The sequence below is a fragment of the Oenanthe melanoleuca genome, chromosome 15 (genome assembly GCF_029582105.1).
Source record: "Oenanthe melanoleuca isolate GR-GAL-2019-014 chromosome 15, OMel1.0, whole genome shotgun sequence".
Classification (NCBI taxonomy): Eukaryota; Metazoa; Chordata; class Aves; order Passeriformes; family Muscicapidae; genus Oenanthe; species Oenanthe melanoleuca.
Genome location: NC_079349.1, coordinates 10,867,124 through 10,888,552, shown reverse-complemented (window position 1 = coordinate 10,888,552; position 21,429 = coordinate 10,867,124). Strand labels below are relative to the sequence as shown.

General features: G+C 41.3%; 1 protein-coding gene across 1 annotated transcript; it reads right to left on the bottom strand.

Moving 5' to 3' along the window:
- Nucleotides 1-12,953: 12,953 nt before the first annotated feature.
- On the bottom strand, nucleotides 12,954-19,808 carry YWHAH (tyrosine 3-monooxygenase/tryptophan 5-monooxygenase activation protein eta). The gene is made up of 2 exons (XM_056504259.1): nucleotides 19,460-19,808; nucleotides 12,954-14,378 (listed from the first exon to the last, which is right to left on the bottom strand). The coding sequence occupies exons 1-2, from the start codon at nucleotides 19,544-19,546 to the stop codon at nucleotides 13,722-13,724; spliced, it is 744 nt and encodes a 247-aa protein (XP_056360234.1). The 5' UTR covers nucleotides 19,547-19,808; the 3' UTR covers nucleotides 12,954-13,721.
- Between the last annotated feature and the right edge of the window lie 1,621 nt (nucleotides 19,809-21,429).

Below are 21,429 nucleotides of genomic sequence, written 5' to 3'. Positions count from 1 at the left end.
ACACACAGACACTTTTCTTCCTTTAAAATAAACAATATTATCTCAAAAGTTAAGGAGCATTACCGTGCTTAATGTGGTATAAATGCATTTTTCAGGGTAAAACATTTTCTGCCTATTACTTTATCTAGTGAAAAATTTGTCATCAGTTCTTCTGAATCTGATCACTGACAACCGGGGTGTGACAATTTTGCATTCATGCTCTTCACCTGCTGGAACTGGTTCTGAATCTTTATGGCAATTTATGATTTGAATCATGTCCATCAACACAACATCCCAACATCTCTGTGTTTACAATCCTACATGAAGCACTTAAAAAATATCGTAGGATATGACACTGCCCAAAGTTATGACATCATGCAAGAGGCAATTAAGGCACTTTAAGTAGATTCTTAATGAAAGTTAAGAATTGACAATTGGCTAAATATTAAATTATTAATAACTTCTTGAGAAAACAGTTTGAAGCAGCAAGAGCAAATGCATCCATTAACAAGGAGAGTAAGCAGCTTCATCTCAGTTCACAGGTAGTAAAAAGAAATTCAAGCCCCCGTGCAGAGACTTGCAGGTGTGAGTTACAGCTGCTAAGGTATGTGAGCCATAAAGATACTGACAGCCAAAACACTCTGAGGATGAAAGCACAGACATCAGCAATGGAATGTGCTCCTGCATGGGCACTCAAGGAAAAGCACCACTTCTGCCTATATTTGCATATATAACAAGGCAGAGGGACAACCTGTTTTGTGTTTTGGTTTTTTATTTTAATCCAGGAAAATCCTCTTCATTAAATTACTACCAATGGCAGCTTCAGATATTGTTGTTCCTGCAAGTGAAGTAACAGCACAAGGAAAACAATAACTGCCTGAAATTTTGCCTCTGGGTTCCATGTGATTTTATAAACTGCACATCCAGTTCAACTAATCCTACTCAAGGATAGCTTCAGATGGTTTCTAAGGTGAACAGTAGCTCTTTGTCCACACAGATGATGGATATGGGACTTAGACTGCAGTGTTTCCACCGTCCACAAATTAATTTCCCACATTCTCAACATCCAGAGCAGAATATTTACTGCCTAGAAGTTCTGAGATGTTTATTTTCAAAAAACACGAACCCACATACATATGGGATCAATTTACTTACAAAACATATAAGTGGCATCAATGGAAGACACCTTGAATTATTTTTCCTTAGAAGTAGGAAAAAAAAAAAGCAAATCCAAAGTCTGTATATCCTACCACTCTCATTATTTTAAAACAATTAAGTCCCTAAAATCCATCCTTTTTTGGGTGTTTGGTTCCAAGACCTTGCCTGAAAGCAAAGTTCTCTTGGTGAGACCAATATCCAAATGACAGCTGCCCTGTGGAGCCCAAAGATTTCAAGGAGATGGAGCTGATGTATTCCACAGGGCTGGCTGTTGAAGGCCATGTCAAACTTTCACATGCACGAGAGATGATTTTTATCAAGTGAAATGATGATCCCAAAGGGCACAGAAGTGCAGAGGTTGCAGGGAGGCAGGGGCAAGGTGCTCTGATTTTATTGTTTATTGTCCTTTTTATATTTTATTGAATTAGTATATTTAAATAAATATAAATAAACATAGTAAGTAATCTTCATATAGGATTATACTATATGTAAGAATCTACATATTTTTTAATTATTCTAAAATAATCCTGAACTAGCACATCTAATCTTATATATAAGCTTATAAATTTTATATATACATTATAATTTACTTTATATCTCATAGTTACAAAGCTATAATTTTTATCTAACATACGAATGTTTTATTTATTTGTAATGCTACTGTATCAAGTCCAAAGGTGTTCTGATATCATTACCCTTAACAACACTGTCATAAACAACAGGTAACACAGCACAGATTTGTTCTCTACAATCTTTATGGTTTGGGGTGTGGGTTTGGTTTTTTTTGCACACTTTTGCTACACTATCTAATAAGAGTAAAAAGATAATGCAAAGATGGAGTAATCGTCTCATGCTGTCCTTTCAATAAATCAATGGATTTCCAGGGAAGAATGAGAAAATGACTCATTGAGGAGAGAAAGGTGGGCTGGGAAGTGCTCTGTTAGCTGGGCAACAGTGTCTCTAGACACAAGTTTTATTCAAAGTTCTCAAGTTTATTGCAAAACAAGTTAATTCCACAATTCAAAAACATGCTTTGGGCACAGAGATCCTGATGTACTGTGGCAGTGTAAATAATACTCAGTGAACTTTCTAGCTCCAGCACTAAAATCCATCCTGTCCCAGTGGGTATCTGCCCCCATCCTGCTTGGCCACAAAATGCAGAGGGACAATCCTACAGCCTCTGCAGGCTCTCAGTGAAAGCACCAGTTTGGGTCACAAGTCACAAAACCACCCACTAGGAAGATGTTTGTAGAATCTGTACTTTAACTAACATTACTGTGTAAGTGATGGTATTTTACAATAAAACATAAGAGTATTGATTCCAGGGAGGCAGAGAATTCCTTTTACATCTTTTGATGTAAAGCTGTAGAGCACCTAAGTGATTTGTGTTAGCTGCTTAAAATCCCAGAGGAACTTATTTTGTTATAGAAACTAATGATCACTAAATCCTTGGGGGTTTAATAAGCAAGATTTTTTTACTCTGAGTACAGTACAGAGTGAATGCTGTGCAAACAAACTTCTCCAGCAGATGGAAGCATTAGTCAGCAAAAGCTGAGCTCTCACAGGACTGTCTGTCCTGCAGCACCACAAACCACCTCCACTGCTACTCAGAGAACTCCACCACCTACAAACTCCAAGTGCTTCACATCAGCAGAAATCAAATCTATAATTCTGCACCACTTGGGATCTCCAGTATTGCTACAGCACAGAATACAATTATTATTTAAATATTTGCAGAAACCTGACATTGGTGAGAGTCCAGAGACAGGGAAAGCTGGAATATGAATCATGAACGTGTGGATTTCAGGTAAAATTTACCAAAAACCCCATAAGCTCTACCAACCTTTTCCCACACCTCCCTGACAGTTAAACAAACACAGTCTAGTTTCTTGCTTGCTTTCGTATATTTTACCAATAAATGTCATCCAAACATAAATGTTTAAAATGTGCTTAAATACAATAACCTCAAATTACCAGGTAGAGTGTTGCAATAAAACAAACCCAAGTTCAGGGATCACTCTGAAGCTCAGTTAACAGAAAAAATAACTCAAGTGGCCATAAATAGTAAGATCAAATATCCCCTCATTTACAGATTCAGCAGCATCCCAGACTAGTAACTGCAAAGCTGTTCCAGTCCATTAAACCCAGGAAAGGCCATGATTGCTGACACATATTTTACAGTGATGCAACTGCCTTGGCTCCCCATGAACAGAACAGCCTGATTTGCAAACCCCTCTCTTGGATGTTGATTAACTAAACATTGTTTTCAAACTAGAATTTAAGAATTTACACACAGACCTGAAGCAGTGACTATTCATGTCTCACCTGAGCACTGACTGGCTGCTGCTTTCTTCCTCTGTGAGCTGTTTTATTCCTTGCCATCTGATCAAAATTACATTAAATGATTTCAGGTATGAAGCACAACTCTCTTTTACAGTTACTCTGGCACAAAGACTGAGATTGCTTTGTTCAGTATGCTGAACAAATACACAGTCAAACAGTACTTGTAAAGCATAAGGAGGGGAACCCAAAATAAACAATCATCAAAACCCTCAACCTCTATCCCCTTGCCTCTCCCCATACTTAAGTGAAAATTCTGCTCCCTGCCCAATTAATTTACATTCCCTCTTCTGGATTTTCCTGCTAGCTCTGCCAGAGCTGAGCTGCTACCCCCATTCCAGCCTCCTCCCAACATTTCAGGAGCCCTGGATTTCATTCAATAGTTCAGGTGCCCCTAAAATCCTCAGTCACCTGGCCTGACATCAGCACTCCCCATAGCTTCTTTGACTGCATTCCCCTTTGCAGCTCCACAGTACTTGTAAGGATTTTGATTTTCAGCTTGAAGTTGACAGCACACAGTGGGGCCAAAGGATGACTCATTCCATTAAATTCAGTGGGAAGTTTGTAACTAGTTTCTAGTGAACTCCAGAGCATCTGCAGTGGTGCTGAGCAGAAACTTTATGTGAGATGTGGAGGCAGTCACACTTACACATGCATGATTTGACTAATATGCCCTAGACATGTAATTCACTCAAATTGTAGAAAGCCTGAAAAAGCCATTTTCATAAAAAGTATTCATTTATCTGTGGGTCAATTGCAAGTATATTTATGTACATACACAAATGCTGCCAGGGGCAGCAGTGGATCCATCCATTGAAGGATCTGCACATCACAAACAATGCTAAGCACTGTTTACATCCCCACATTCATCACACACACTCACTAAACTTGTTCTTCAGTACCTTTCTCATCTTAATAGCTGCCTCCTGCTCCACCCTTCACATAGGATATTTCTGGGAACTGCTGGAATTATTAAAACAAGACAGGTACATATCAGCAGTGATGAAACAGAAATTGAGAAAGGCAGGAAAGAAGTAGAAAACAAATTAGAGGCAGGCATGGAGCCTGGTGCAGATGCAGCAAGCTCAGGCTGTAACACTCACTGTTACTGCACCTCTGATGTCTGCTGGGATAAATATTGGGCTGGACTATTTATCTCAGAAACCAAGGGAACCAAATAGGAAAAATCAAAGAGCAATAGAAACTGCAATCCCATCTTATGCAGAAGCACAGGACAACACAGCTTTTCTCCATTTTACTGCAGTTTGATGTTCACAGTAACATTCAGCAGTAGAAACGGGTGGGCAAGATCCCAGAGAGCAATAGGAACAGCCCAGCCAGAGAATGTTACAGGACACAGAGCAATGGGGTCTTTGAGTCATAGGCAGCTCTCCCTGGAACATCAAAATATAAATAAAAGTCTCTTCTTTATTCCAGTTGATGGGGACATTTCCTGGCACCCATCAGATGACAAACCCTTTTTCCCAGTTACCTCAGCCAACTCAGTAACCAAGGCAACTGCCTCCAGTGCAATGACATCACATGGTTTCCTAGGCAACTGTTCCCAGTGCAATGATGTCATGTGGTCACCATGGCAATGCTCCATGAGGCCAGGAAGAAAATATTTTAAGTGGGAAGATAGGTCAGACAGGACAAAAGAAGGTTCAGGGAAGAGCAGGATAAAAGATAATTGAGATAAAAATATGAACTTTGTAACAAGGATAGATGCAAGGAAAAGGAATGGACGGACAGATTGAAGCACAGACAGAAGACAAAAAAGGAGAAATTTTAAGTAATTGGACTACAGTTAGTTTTCAAAAAATCTTAATTCTATAATCTCTAATATGCTATTTAGGTCAGAGCTTCTAAAACAAAGCACGCATGGTCACAGGAAGTTTAGGCATGGTTCAAACACTGATTTATGGGAGGGACTTCTGGCAATCTAGAAGAAACTGTCAGAAATCTCCAGAGAAACACTGAGGGAAATCACACTATGCAGAATATACAGGAACATTTTCTAATGCATTTCCATTCTCTGACTGATTACCCAGGGCTCTGTCACAGCAATGCCAATAACCAGGTGTTGCTGCCACACCTATACAGGGCTTGAGGAGAAGATTCCTTTGCCCTCTTCCTTCTGTTCTTTGTACTTCAAGGCACAATACTAAGAACCTGAACACCAGACAGATGAAAATGTGTTTTCCTTTTACTAAAAGTTCCTTCAGACCCTCACTAAGATGGAAGAGTGTCCCTTCTTTTTAATCTTCTTCCAATTCTGTTATACTCCCAAATATTTGAATTTACTGGCTACAAATACCCTTTCTGTGTTCAATCCTTTTTTAGTTCAGTCCAGTCTCAGCCAGCAGACAATGTTACTTCCAGCTTTATGTTAAATGGTTATACAACCCCTGGGAAAAAGCTTCTTGGCAATGAAAGTCCAGCATTATTGATACACAGTGTTTTATCCGTGTACACAGCCTTGAGTGCAAGACAAAGCAACAAAAATCTCTGCCATCTGAGGACAGCCTGCAGGCTAAAAGCTTAGGGCAATGTTCCTGAGGAAGCCTGCAGGTCAATCACACAGTATTTCTCTATCCATCATCCTGCAAGGCATCCTCACACAGTCTCTCTAAAGAAAAACCTTAGTATAGATAACTCAGCACAATAATTGCCCTCCACCACTCTTTTCAGAGGGAGTTAATGTAGCATCAAATGTAGGGATTGTGATTGTAACATTGCAGCTCAGCAATGCAGGGTTGCAGCTGTGACATGTTCTACTAAAAGTGACTCGTTTTTTACAGCTGAAGTGAGGAGGAACCTCAGCTGGTCTATTCAGACCCAAACTTCAAATAATGTGAAGCTTAGAAACCTAATTTGAGCATGGCTGTAGATGAGATATTTGTCTATTTGTCTCAGACTAAGCCCCAGACTCTCACAAGTCCCTGGCAGCAGTGCCCATCAGCCCAGCTGTCTGTACAGGTCAGCACAAAGGAAAAGAGCACATTCCTGTACGAAGGACTTCGTCCAGTTTGTCACAAGGAAACATTTTTGTACCTCAAGACCTCATGCAGATTGTTGCTGTTACTCAGACAGCAACAATGCATTTAATATGCCAAGCACTTCCCAAATCAAGGCAGGCATTAGGGCTCATAAAGTCTGACTCCTTCAGAGCAGCCCACTCAGGAAATCTCCAAGGGGTTTCATTGCAAAACCCTGCAGTCATCGGGTTGGAAATGTTCCAGGTGCTTAATCACACACAGCAGAGTGAGAACAGAGAGAAGGAAGAAAAATTCTCAGAGATGAGCAGCACTAGGAAGGATGTGGCAAGGCAGAGAAACAGGAAAAGGGGAGGAGGAGGAGAGGAAAGGGAAAATAAATATCTCATGCTGCTGATGAACAGAAACACAAACACCAGAGACAGACACAGAGAAGGCCAGCAGTGGTTCCAAGTTATTCTTCTGTCCTCATACACTTCCTCCCTAAATCAAAAGATATTCATGGAGCAGCCAGCAGCACATCTCACTCAAAAATCAGGCTAAGCTGGGCACTCCTGTACAATCAACAGGTCTCACAAACCAGTGACATCTTCATGATGTTATCAGAATTATTTCTGCTGGAGAGTGGAAGGAAAGCTCACCAGGGTCAGCACAAAATGAAGGAAAATAACTGCTAGAGAAGGAACAAGTGGAAAACAGGTGGCGAGGACTGTCTTGGTTGTGGGTTGGGGTTTTTTTAGGCTGAGCTGTGAGACTGCTGTGCTTCAGGCTTCAGTCTTATTTCAAACACCAGACATTTTTAAGAAACTATGGCAAAATACAAGACAATATTCTTTTATTTGACTTCTGGTAAATCCCTTTGATGAACAATGATATATGCCAACATTAAGTGAAACAAAATGCTGAGAATTTATTAAAAGTGAGAAAGAGGAAAATATAGTAATGACTAATGGGCAAGCAAAAAAAAAATCTATTATAAACTGTGTTGCCTTAAGTAATAAATATTAGTATGCACAAATATCTAATTGATTCCCACTGTAAGTGCCATGCTTTACAAGTGCACATACAAGCTCTAGGTTAATTGAAAAGAAGACAAATTCTGCTCTGATTGATACAAGACAACAAAGATCACACATAATAGAATAAATGGTAGCATGTAGCTCACCAATATGGACAAAAAAAGAGTGAGGAATAATAATAAAACTTTGCAGCAGCTGACCCAGAAGCTGTTAAAAGCTTCAGCTCTCAGGTTAGTTATCCCTGAAAAAGTAATTGATTTTTTAAAAATAAAAGTTGAAATAACAGGGAGAAAAATAATATTTGTTTCTATTGAGTAAGAAATAAATTATAAGGTAAAAAAACATATTTATCATGAAGAATCAGAACATAGGTTGAATGAAACATCTCCTGGGAATTCCTGACTTTGTGTCAGCCTATCCACCTGCTAATTAGCACCAAGACATTATTGTGATTGTGCTAGGATAGCAGCATGAATAATTCATTATACCTTACCCAGAGATCTGGCACTTCAGTGGTTCTTAATCAGTTCCTAATCCAAGGATTCAGGATAATCTTTATGGCAGAATTAACAACATACATACACACATAATGTGTTTAGTAAAAATTTAAAGCAGTTGTTTTAAACACAACTAACATTGGGCTAATAAGCTCAGCTACAGCCGGGCTTCACTAACCTAAAAATAAGTTTCTTCTGTCCCCTTTAACTTAGGCTTGTGGCCAATCTTGAAGTGAGGAAGTGTCAGCTGTGGAAACCCAGAGAATGACTCAGCACTGGTACCAAAGCACGTTCATCTCTGAGCAATGCTGGGCTCTGATGACACCAATGACAGGAAAAGTCTGAACTTCCTGATCCATCCATACCATCTCACAGCCCAGAGAGGTCAATAGGCCTTGTTTCAGCAGAGGCAAAGCAGTCCTTAAAAAGCTTGGGGTGGCATGGGAGAGCAGAGCTGTTCCTGCCCTTGAAGGATATCTGGAATCTCACTCACCCTTGGCTGGCCAGCCAGCAGGCCCTTGGAGACACCTGGGCCATACCCTGCCAAAGGCAGCCCCAGCCTTCTGCTCCCTGCTCTGGCTCTGGGAAGCAGAGACAGGAACAGAGATGGCTGCTCCAGGCTGCTCTGGCTGCCATGGAGACAGGAAGCACTGCAGATGGTGGCCAGGCTGCCCCAGCACGGTGCCCACACCTTGCAACCCTCTGCAGGGTGCTGTAAGGCCCCACACCCTGGGCAGCTGTGGCACTGGAGTAACTGGGTTGTACTTCAAAAACAAATCATCTGGGATTTGGCTTTTTTTCTGAGAGTCAAAACAAAGAAAACATGGACAAGCACAAGCTTCTCTTTGCAGAGAAAGAACACAACCCATTTTACTCAGCAGGGAAACCAGTTAATCACTATCATCCAGCTACTTCTCTGCCCTCTGCAAGAGTCAGATGCTCTTTTGTGCTGTGAGGGCACAACAACACTCACAAAGCCTGTGAGGAAAATGCTGCTCCTGCCAACCCCCTGCAACTCCTGCTTCCTTCCAATGTGTGCCTTACGTGCTTGGGAAAGGAATCAAAGCTCTTCTGCCATCCCTGCTCTTTCAGTAGCCTCTGCTGGAGAAATCCCTGACTAAAGGACATTTTTAGATCTTCAAACAATGATGCAGTCCTCTAAATGCCACAAACTTTATACACAATTACTGCAAATATAATTAGCTTATGTTTCTAATAACATATATGTTTATTTAACATTTAGAACTGGCAAAACATCACTGAAAGTCATATGGACAGTGTATTTTGATCTGTTTCTTCTCTTAGATATGTTGTTAAACCACTTAACTCTTCAGAGATGGAAGAGTTCAACTACTATTAGATTGAATCCTAAAGTGGAATCGATTACATTATCGAATTATGTGATTTAAGTACATTACTGTACATAAGTGATTTCTTAATAATTTCCTCCATAAAAAATATATATTCACTGCTGATGTACTCACAGTGCTTTGCCTTGGTGTATTCTGGGGTTTACTAAAACCCAACTGAATGAAATAATTCATCTGGCTGTAATGTTTTAGTTGGGACAGACCAAGCTGGTTCATAATCATTAGTTAAAATAATTTAGACTAAAATATAAGCCAAGTAACACTGAAGATTCAGGAAAAAGAAATGTGTATACTTGAAGTGCATAGATGTATATAAAAATTTAAGTGTATTACTACATTTACAGTTATTCAATATTAGATCACAACTGGCATATAGGAAAATCATAATAACAGATGGCTCGATCTCTAATGCCAATTAAAAATTTACCTGATCTCAGTGTTCAGAAAACATCTTCATTTATCTCAAAAATCATTACGGCTCAGACACTAAACCATCTGCATCTGTGGAACTTCAAGTACTGTAGGCTTGTTCAGAACAAGATCTAAACATCCTCTGTCAATTATGTGTATAATCAACTTCACATTCTTCAAAATCTGCCACTGATTTCAAGGAGCTTCTTCAATGAACCTAAGATCTATCCAAATAGGTTTCTCATGTTGTTGAAGTGTTTTAGCCAATTTTTCCTCATCAATTATATTAAATTAATTCAAATATGTGGTGTGGATAGAATTTAAAAAAAACAAGGATACAAAGGACTGGAATATTTTTCCTGTTTTCTCTATGTTGTTAAGCTCAAATTGGTTTATTGAAAAATTTTCAGTTGGTCCCATGCTGACAGAAAATGTTTTATAATGTATAATGACATCAGTTTTCACCCTTCTAACTTCCATTATCATTATGTGAATTAAAATACAGCCAGGCTTTTCATTTTCCTCAACCTGAGGTGTACTCACAGAATTTTTTTTAGATTATTATAAAGCAGCCTATTGCAGCTCCCAGAAGAGGCCCTGAGAGTAGGGGAGATAGGGAATAGTAGGGGAAATAGTAGGGGAGAGAGGGAATACCCTCATGATCCTTTGGAAATAGATTGGGCTCTGGAAGTCAGTCCATCCAACTCACAGATGTAGATGACAGGATGGAAAACCACAGCCTGAAGTTACAGGCAAGGGAAAGGCAATGTGGAAAATCTGTTTTCAAACTCAGAGTGAGACCCAAGCAGAAACAGTGAATGGTTACTTACCAGAGGAACTGTGGTTTGATATGTGTTACCCAGGCACCTCCAGTCTCACCACTCTTCTTAAGGTATTTTCTTCCCTAGAAGCTCCACATTCTCAGTGCTACTGCTCATGTTGAAGAACAGCCTCTCAGTATACAGCTCAGTGTCCCATAGCACTGACACATTCTGTTCCAGTGGGTTCAATAGGGTGTGGGTGTATTTGTACTCTGACAGACGAACACAACCATTCTGTGAAACCTGAACATATCTGACCAGAGTAGGACACAGACTGGAAGTATCCCAGTCCCTATAAGGACCACACAATTAATTTAAGGGCAGAATATGCCATAGCTTTCAAGTTCCTTCAAGTTTAACATCACAGGAAATGCTGCTTTACTGTTAGCAGCTGTCAGGTTGCTAAAAATTCAATGATATTCATAGACCTTGTTAATATTATATCAACACCCTCAGAGTGACTGAACCTTTCAACAAAGATTGCCTGTGAAAGACACAAAAAGTGTGGTTCTGGGCAAGAGTAACGCTCAGATGGACCCTAACAAAACCCTCACCATGTCAAGAGCAGCAAAGAACCTTTTATGCCTTCAAGGACACATAAAAAAGCAATCCCCTGGGTGTGAAAGTCACTCAATTTTGAGTCTTTCCATTGCAATTACCCCTGCTTCAAAAAATGTTGAGAACTTCAACTGAACACCTTTGGTGAACACATCTGCAATAAACTAGGTGTAGCCTAGGATTTTATTTATTTTAGAGAGTGATAGGCAGAAGACATTACTTGGGAGTCACCTATGAGAAATATCAGTTCCAAAATAACCTGAATCCTGTGGACTACTGGAAAATATTGGAATAAACATGTGCCTTTCACCAGCTATGGTTTCCTCCAGATCACAGTAAGGATTACAAAAAAGCATTTAGCAATCCCAGGACCCAGAAAATGAAAAGGCAACTGAAGTGGAAACAAGAATATGGATTGCACTGGAGTATTTTTTTTCTTGTTCCATAGAAACCTTTCTACTAACTCCTACCAAAACACAACCACAACATGCTCTGCATGTCATTGGCTCATTCACTGACAGCTGGAAAATATGGGAGAAGTATCTGCTTTCCTACTTAGAATCTAATTCACTGCTACACAGCATCATTCTGCAGAATCTCTTTGGTCTCCACTTTGGGTCCTATGCACCAGAGCAACAGACAACCTTCAGCTGCCACTCCAGAGATGCCAGACCTGCTGACTCACTTGCAAACTGCATAGTGCTCATGGTTTTGTGATAAAGGGTCTGCACAAGACAGTAACTAAAATGAGAAAGGAACCCTTGGCTTTTGAATTAAGAAAAAACTTAATAAAAAAGGCAATAAAAAGACAGGTATTTCTATCAACAGGGAAATAAACCTACCAACTGCCAATATTATTATTATTAAGTAACCAGAGTGTTTCCATGTAAAAAGGCAATCTTATGGCCAAGTTTTACCTTGGTTCCACAGGGGCAGTAGGAAGGTGTGTACCTGTATTTTCACCTTTTTCAGACGCTGTGCTACTCTTTCATTTGTTGCCAGTTTTACTGATAAAATAAAGCTAGAATTATCTCTAAGATGATAGAACACATAAATGCACAAAGCTACCATTAAAAATTCTAAAACTCTGGATACTTAAAAAAAACCAGTACACTGCTTTTAAAAAGTATGAGCAGTTGTTATGGGTAATAATTATTTCTATAATTAAAGACTATCAATTGTGATAAATGAGAACTTACATGACCTTTGAGCTAGCTCAGGTGCCAGTGGCAGTCTGGATACAGCTAACTTTTCCTGCTTCTGGGACATACCATGACAGAAGAATGTATATGTACACTAACTGTTGGAAGAAAACAAAAACAAGTGTTAAGTTTGTGGACTAGACTTAAGTGAGCTAAATAGAGCAAGGCAGTCTTTAGCAACAAGTATTGCTTCTGCTTGAAGCAGGTAAATATGAAATAGCTACTGGGATATTCATATGTAAAGCTGATTTAATGATGAGCACTTCAGAGCATGAGTTTAGAAGTTACTGTGGACAGAAGTAAACACAAGTCTCTGCACTGATTTGATAAATTATGTGCTTTACAACTGTTCAGCAGCTGTTGCACTGAGCAAACAAATATTTCACTTTGGGAAACTCCACTTTAACAGAGGTGACCCCCACTGTGGGTGCTTTTGGGCTTTGTAGGTTTGGGTTCTTGTTCTTTCAGCACACTGTTGTATTTTTTTGTTGTTCAGCATGTGTCAACTTCCCATCAAACTTTTGATTAAACATGCTTTAACCCATCACTGGTGTGTTAGATAACTCTATCTCTGCTCCGAACAAAAGACAGGACAGCTCATGTAGAGATAACATCCCTGAAGCAGCATTTTATTTTATTCACTTAATTCCAAAACATTTAATTTAGGAGTCTGGCTTCCCAGTCATCCATCTTAACATGGGCAAATATTGACATAGAGTTGTCAGAATACACAGACAACTAAACAGCCAAAGAGTTTACAAAAAATAAATTCATGATTCTTCAAAACAACTGCAAAAGGTTACAAGTATCAAAACTCTTAGGTAGATGCACTGCATTTAAAGAAACTGTGCACATAAGTTAGAGGCAAAAAACCCAAATTGCTACTGAAACCTCACATTTCAAACAGTTAATTGAAAACTGATGAAAAGAGTAGTTATTTCACATCAGCTTAACTGTCTTCATTGACTGAAAAAAATTTTGGGGTGGATAATTTATTTTGCATGCACAAAATGTACTGCTTAACAGAACTGTCAACTCATTTCAACGGAAAAATTTTAACTGGAATCTAGTTCTCCTCAATCACTTTCCATTTTTCTTTCCCATATTTTCCAATCAATAGGCAAACTAAAGATGCCTCCCTCTGCACTACTCAAGTGCAACTAAGATAAATAGGGCCAATAAACCATTCAATCCATCAATGCCCATGAAGACTCATCTGAAACTGCTTCTTGATAAAGTGGACAGCAGATCTGAACAGCTGTACAATACAGATATGCTTAGCACTAGATATTTAGTGTGACTGTGGCAAGGAAATATTGGTGATGATGGGGATGGCCAAGTGGATGAAAGAGGGATCAGAGGAAAGCTTATTAATTATTGCCCTCTCCTGCTTCTTCATCCTGCTGATCACTCGTCCACAGAGTGAGGTTATCTCGAAGTAACTGCATGATGAGGGTGGAGTCCTTGTAGGAATCCTCATTTAGTGTGTCCAGCTCTGCTATGGCATCATCAAAGGCTTGTTTGGCTAAAAGGCAGGCCTGCTCAGGGGCATTCTGGATTTCATAGTAGAACACTGAGAAATTAAGTGCCAGCCCAAGCCTAATGGGGTGAGTGGGCTGCATGTGCTCTTTGCTGATTTCAAAAGCCTCTTTGTAGGCAGCTTCTGAGGCTTCCACGACACTGTTCTTCTTCTCTCCAGCAGCAACTTCTGCCAAATAGCGGTAGTAATCCCCCTTCATTTTCAGGTAAAAGACCTTGCTCTCATACTGGAAGTCATTGCAGTTCTTGATCAAGTATTTATCTAGGAGAGCCAAAACATCATTGCAGACTGTCTCAAGCTCCTTTTCTATCTTCTCCCTATAGGCTTTAACCTTCTCCAGCTTCTTCTCATTCCCATCTGCCATGGTCTTCTGCTCTATGCTGCTGATGACGCGCCAGGAAGATCGCCTAGCTCCGACTACATTCTTGTAGGCTACAGACAGCAGGTTCCTATCCTCATTTGAGAGGGGCTCATTCAGCTCAGTCACCTGAAAATACACACAAAGAGCAATTTTAAAAGGTTTGCCTTAGAGAAGAGTGTGCAAACTTCCTTCAATACTTTCATCATGAAGTGAAAGATTCAAAATTTCTTCTAGGAAACAAAATTCCTTCTAGACAGGAGCAACTTTGTAACACTGAAAGTTTAAAACTGTTCTGCAGTCTGGGCTTAAGAGAGAGAAATCTCCATAGTTCTGATGTAATAGAAGAATAGAAGCCATTGCAAAGAGCATTTACTAATAAAAGTGAGTCAGGCTTGTTAATGGAGAAGCAATCACAGAGGAAGGCTCAGCTTTTTTAGGAAGTCTCCTATAAATTATACAGACTACACACTTAGTGATGAATTTAAATGTACCTAGAACACCAGTTTTTTGAATGTGGAACCCAGCACGGACACTGGAAGCTGGTGCACTCCTCACTGCTTTAAAAGTAGTCACTAGAATTTTAAGTATATGTACTTTGGTGTGAAAATAAACTTGTCCATGTTTAACAGCAGACACTGTTAAAATCATTAACTATTTCTTTTAAAAATGTGCACATTTACACTGGTTGACAGGCAACAGAGTGTTCACAACCAAATACTTATGTACTACAAACAATCAAGGAACAAATATTTACACTATTCTGAGACTGGTGGTGTAAGGCAGTGAACCTTCTAACAAATGTTCTTATTTCCAGATCCAAAAAGATACTTTATGTGAACTATAACTCTTACAGTAAGAGAGCTTACTTTCAAATTTAGGTTTTGTTCTTAAAATAGTCAATTAGTTTTATTTCCAAAACTACTTTTTCCATAGTTCAGAACCTGAACTCCCAAAAGACACTGCACTGCTTGTTCTAATTGAATTAGTGGCAACCTAAAGAGGATGAAAGGCACAGGAATCAACTCTAATGACATTTTCAGAACCTTCATCATAGCTCCCAATCAATATTTTCCTCAACAATATCCACCACAACCCACCTAAATCTTCTCTAGTAAAGGTATTAACAATTCTTTCACTGTTTAGTGACCAAAACAGGAGCCTATAAAAGGAATCCTTACTGTAACCCTGGAATTCCTAACTCCACATGCTAATGAGCATGGCAGCACTCCATGAGCTCAGAAAACACTTCTGTGTGTGATCCCACACAGGCCATTCTCCAAGCTGAGCTCCTCTCACACGGAAAATACTCCAAAGTGAATGCTCCATAACAGAGAGCAGATCCATGCCCTGACCCAGGTCAGTGGCCTGTGCTCACACAGGTTTTGTTAGCCAGAGCACATCACTCAGACAGAGCCAGTTCTGAGCCAGCTGCTGCAACAATGACTGTACCTGAGCCAGTATAAAGTCAGGTTAAATTGTTAAAACTTGCCTGATACAAATTTATGCAGTCCATAATTTTGGAACAAATAGAAACCTTGAATGAATTTGGTGGTTTAATCTGGTTTAATGAATTTAAACCAGATCGCTTCCTTGCATCATGTGGTTTCAGAGCTCCATACCAAGAACTGGTAGCTCTGTAGCTACAGTTACCCCAGAGAACACCATGAGGAAGTCATCTCCCAATAGAGGAAAGCTCTGCTTTCATTAAAGACAACTCATTCCCCTCTCCTACACAAACGCACTTCATTAACCCCAAACCAGACACTCAGGGATAGGTACTAAAAATACAGAACATCCCAAACTTTTAAAGTCCATTTATATATACAGATAAAGCCTACATAACAAACTAGAATCTCAACCTATTTTGTTTCAAAACCTTTAGTTCAAGACTTAAATTTATTTCACTGTGTGGTATTTCTGACATGACTAACTGTAAAATTCTGTATTTCACATCACCCATCGTACCAATTTTAAAAAGTCTTTTTTTTTTTTTTTTTTTTTTTTTTTTTTACCACTATGTAGCTAAATTTAAAAAGTAACATAAATCAATAGAGGTTCTAAGCAGTACCTATTAGAATTAATACTGTCCAAAAACGAAGGGCTTATGCAGCTACAATTTTTAATGATTTCTGGAATTATCTAAACCAAAGGGTACTCAGTGTTGTAATCTGAGGATGCTGAAGCATTTGTTGCATCAACTGAGAACCTTTCACACTTACACCCAAAGCATCTTTCTCCAGTGTCTTGAGAAACAATTCTGTACCTACCATGTAAGCTTTATTTGAAATAGCTGAAATCCTGGAGTAGCATTTAATGAAATGGGAATGCCATGTACCATGGAAGAATGCCATTTACATACTATTGAATTTTCTATTAAAATAACTTTATTAGTTGCAAATTAACGGGTTTAGTAAACTAAACCCGTTAATTTGTAACAGCAACTATTTAATTTTCCTCTCCTGTTTGCACAATAAAAGCAAAAATACAGGAATTCTTCCATGAAAAATAAGTTTACAACAACAAAAATTCATATTGAGCAGTAATTAAATTAATTATTAAATAAGGAATTACATAAATTCCTTATTTAAGCTACAATTGCTAATTGGTCTAGCTTTCTTCTTACAGAATGAATTGATGGGAATAAAAAAAAATAAATGTTTCTCCAGCTTTGTCCTGACAAGATGAAAAGGCAGCCTTGTCACACATTTTTTTCCCAGTGGCAGAGTTCAAAATCAGGCAAACACACTCACTAAAACAAGTATTTGCTACCTTACGTTTCTGAAGTAACTCCATGCTGTTGGCTATATTCTGTATTGTAAAGTGTAGTAATATCTAAATCTGAACTGTTCAGATTTCAGTTTACACTGAAAGCACACTACTTTCATATAGCACTTTTAAGAAGTATCAGATGTGCTACATTCAGAGATTTAAAAAAAAAAAAATAAAATAAACTTTTCTAAACAAGATGTCCTGGAGAATAGATTTCTGAGTTAGAATACTGATTTCCTTCCTTCTTGAGGAAGTCTAAATTCTCAGGATTGCAAGATTACTTCAATATTAACCAATAAGGATAAGAAGCTCTCTTAATTATCTCTCAGTTATTTGCAATCATTGAAACACAAGTATGAGCTGTGAGGCTAGAGCCCTCAGAGCATTCCACAGAAGATTATGCTCAGACCTACAAAATCAACCTCAACACTAGAGAGCATTCTGGAAATGGCTGCGTTGGATTGAGCACCTGAGAAAGCCAAGGAACCAACAGATGCTACATTACAGATATGCAAATGCATGAACTGCTCACAATAAGGGAACTGTTGCTTTTAAATTCAGATTTGTATTTTAAAAGTATCTCTAAGTTTCAAAATTCCACTCACAATGTGTTCTGGAGCTCTCAATTACAGAAGCCCATGCTCACACAACTTATTTGTGAGCAGAAGTGGCTTTACAGATGAGAATACAGTGGCTCTGGATGAATGAAAACGTGAATAAGAATTAGAACAGTTTGAAGACAACTGAACATACAGACTAGCTATAAGTGCTTTACTTACACACTTCCTAAAGCACAGCAACTGTGTTCTCATGGTTTCACATGTGTCCAGAGACCACACATATCCTGTAGGTCTGCAGTTCTTGCAGAAATATAAAATACAAATATTCTTTCTACTAGTGACAGCTAGAAAGTGTCTTCTGGAGTAGTATATTTTAATGGGCTCTCTAGTTCATCTTTTAAAATTACCATCTGAAATAAGAGCTGTTACTATTGAATCATATGTACCAAGAACTCTGGAGACAGAATTATAAGTACACCTTATTTTGTGGCTCTGGTATTGAGATACTCAGAAGTATCACTATTTCAGAACTGGACTGGTGGTAATATTTACAACATAATAGGAAAAGTGAACAAGAGCAGCAAAATTAGTCTTTTTATTGCCCTCATTTAAGGGAGGTGACATTCTTACAACAAAAATGTGGATTTCATTTGAAGCTGCTTTTTTTCATCTTAAAATCATCTTGTGCCTTCAAACAGCAGGATTCTCAAGAGAAACAGCTCCTCTTGGGGCCTTTGGTGTTCGCAGAGGACAGATCAGCAAGAGCAAACCAATTGTAATCTGATACAGAAAGACACTGCTAAGCATCCAATGGCATGAACATTACATTATTGTGTGTATACTCTGTTTTCAAAAAAGGGACTAGACATGATTGGTTTGATCACTCTACAATTTTATTATGCATCAGTACAGGCAGATCAGTGCAAATAATTTTCATTGTTTGGTTCAGAAAGGAGCAGAGTTGCAAATGTAACATTGCTTAAACACATTTCAGTATTCAACAGGGTACGGAAGGCACAGAGAAACTGTTACCCTACAAAGAAGAGGCAAAAAGGCAATGTTAAAGCTCGAGAAAAGCTCCTGGAAGAGGGGGTAGCTTTCACATCTGGATGCAGCTGCTGTCTTTGAGTCACCAATGTTAGTGAGCGAGGCCTCTATTCGCGTCTTTTACGGCGAGGCAAAAGAAACGTCTAGAAGAGGAAGGGGCTCCTCTTGCTGTGTCCCCGGCCAGCCCCCGCCGCAGCGCTCAGCCCACAGCACCAGCGCCCCCAAAGGCTGGCGGATGCCCAGAAGGGGAGATGCACCCCAAGGTGAAACCCAGCGCCCGGTCGGGGTGGAGGGGAGGTGGGCGAGGACGGGGCCCACGTGTAGCAGAGAAGGAATGCGCAGCGTTCCCGCCGCGAGGAGAGGCGGGCGGCATTCAAACGGCCGCACTGCGAGCCCGATTGGCGCGGTGGGGAGCGGAGAGGAGGGCATGGGGACAGCCACACCCCCGGGGCAGGGACAGCCGGGAGCGGGAGGGCTGCGAGACAGCCCTTACGGGGCAACGGAGGGAATGCGGGGGGAAGGAAACAGGTTTTGAAAGGGGGTGCTAGGTCCGGTTTGGACCGGCTACTCTTTGTCTAATCTCTGCCGAAGGCAGGTAGCACTGGGCACCGCCCCACACGGCGGCGGGCTGTCCCGGCGGGATGGTCTGGTCCTGCTCCCGCCCTCCTTTCTTCACAGCCACGGGTGGGACCCGGCGGCCCGCATCCTCCCCGGACCCAACCCCGCCTCGGAGCAGCCCGCACTTCCTTTCCCTCCCTCCCCCGCCACTACTCCCCTACACACTCCTCCCCGAGTACGCCCCACGGCCGCCACGCTACCGGCCCCACTCACCGACTTCATGGCCGAGGCCATGTCATCGTATCTCTCCGCCTGCTCGGCCAGGCGGGCTCTCTGCAGCAGCTGCTCTCGGTCCCCCATGGCCGCTTCCGTGGTGGCTGCCGGGCTGGGCTCTGCGCGCCCCGGAGAGAGAGCGGAAGGCGGGCGGGGATGTGCGGCTGGCCGCGCACGGGTAGCGGGAGCAGGAACCGTAAGCGGAGCGGCCCGCTGGGCAGTGCCGGGCTGGGCTGTGCCGGGCTCGCCGCCGCTCCCTCGCCCGCCGGCCGCGCTCCCGGACCGACCGCGGCGTGTGCGGCTCGGAGCCTCGCGCTGCTGCCGCCGCCCGCGCCTGCGCGCCGGGAAGGCAACGAGGGGGCGGAGCCGCGGTGCTGCAGGGGAGGGGAGGGGGCGCCGCTCCCCCGCGCTCTATTTCTAGGTGACGTCACTTGCTATAAATAGCCATCGCGGGGCGCCGGCCGCGGGACGCGCGTGCGCGCTGGGAGTGCTGCATTTTCCTGCTGCAAAGGTGGAGGTGGGCGGGGGGCGCGGGCACTGCGGGCCGGGCCGGGGCGCGACACGGGCTCGGACACCGCCACCGCCACCGCCACCGCCCGCTCTGCCGGGCCCCGGCACAGGCACCGGCGGGCAGCGGCTGCGGGACCGCGCTCGGGGTGACCGCGCTCTGCGTTCACGTGTGCGACCCTGCCCAGCACCAGAGCTTTGTGCGGCCAGCGCTGTCTTGCATAGTGACACGGTTGTGCCTCTTTCCGGGAAATAAGTGTATCCCGCATCCCTGACTGCCTTGAAACAGCCCGAGTTGTGGGGGAGGTACCACGGACCAATTCTACTACCTTTGCCTAAGAGATGCAGCTAAATTCAATTTTACTACGTATTTAAATGTGTAATAGTCAAGCTCCTCTTTCATAAATTGACAGAGTACCATTCTTACATAAAAATCATCTCAAGGTTAGAACCTTGCACAAACAACAAACTGCTGCTGGTGTCCACAGAAACGATGGGAGCCACGTTAGTCATATCTTACAATAAATCACAGATGAACTTTTCCCATTCAGCCCTGGCCAGCATTTAAAGATCCCTGCACCGCTGAAGGTGCTGTACAGGTGAGTGAAGGGTTTGCTCACAGCAGAGTTCAGCACCAGAGCACCTGTGGCAATCGAAGCTCACATCTGTCCCCATCCCCAAAGACAAGGACACAAAGTCGGAACCAGGGACAGGCTGCTCGCCCCCCTCCCGGTGCTCTCCCACTCCCCTCGGTACTCTGGCACTGCTTCAAATGAGTCAATCTAGTCCCTGGGGTCAGACCAAAGTTTTTAGCCTTAACACTAATGCTGCTGGCTTTTGTGCATTAAAGCCTAATGCCACGTAAAATAAATGCTTATAAAAGGGATTAGATGAATATTGCTGTCTTCTTAAAGGACATAAATAAATATGACAAATAAGAATAAATTATAGTTATATGTAATAAGGCATGAGAGACAAAAGTTGCACCCAGCAAGTTATAAACTGATTGCCAGAACATTCTGGAAATAGCCCTTTGTGAAGGTGTGAAGCACATACACTACTATGCACACATGCTAGCAAGCCAAATGGGGCTTTTTCCTACTGGGATTTTGTTTTCACTGTTTCTAAGAGAAGGCAGTGACATCTGAAACCTTAACAGAACAGATCCCAAGTATCAGTTCAATTTATTATCATAATTATTTTTAAACTTGTGTTTATTTTACCTTGGAATAAATATTTAGGTGTGGACAGCAAGGATGTGATTTTGAAAAGATGATTCAATGTGAAAATACAGATTTTAATGTATCTGACCCTTAGGCAAGAGTAGTGAGAGATGTGCCAATCCTCCTTGCCCAGTACACTTCAGCTGATGCAGTTGTAATAATTTCTCAGTAGAGATTAGTCAGTTTGCAAAGCATTCCAACAGCTCTGAAAATATGTAGGGTTTACCAGAAGCTTTCTAG

What these genes read in the sequence shown, in the direction of transcription:
- YWHAH (XM_056504259.1), bottom strand. Translation starts at nt 19,546, where the DNA reads ATGGGGGACCGAGAGCAGCTGCTGCAGAGAGCCCGCCTGGCCGAGCAG. An exon ending in TGGCCTCGGCCATGAAGTCG is followed by an intron (nt 14,379 to 19,459) that starts GTGAGTGGGGCC and finishes GTGTATTTTCAG; the next exon opens with GTGACTGAGCTGAATGAGCC.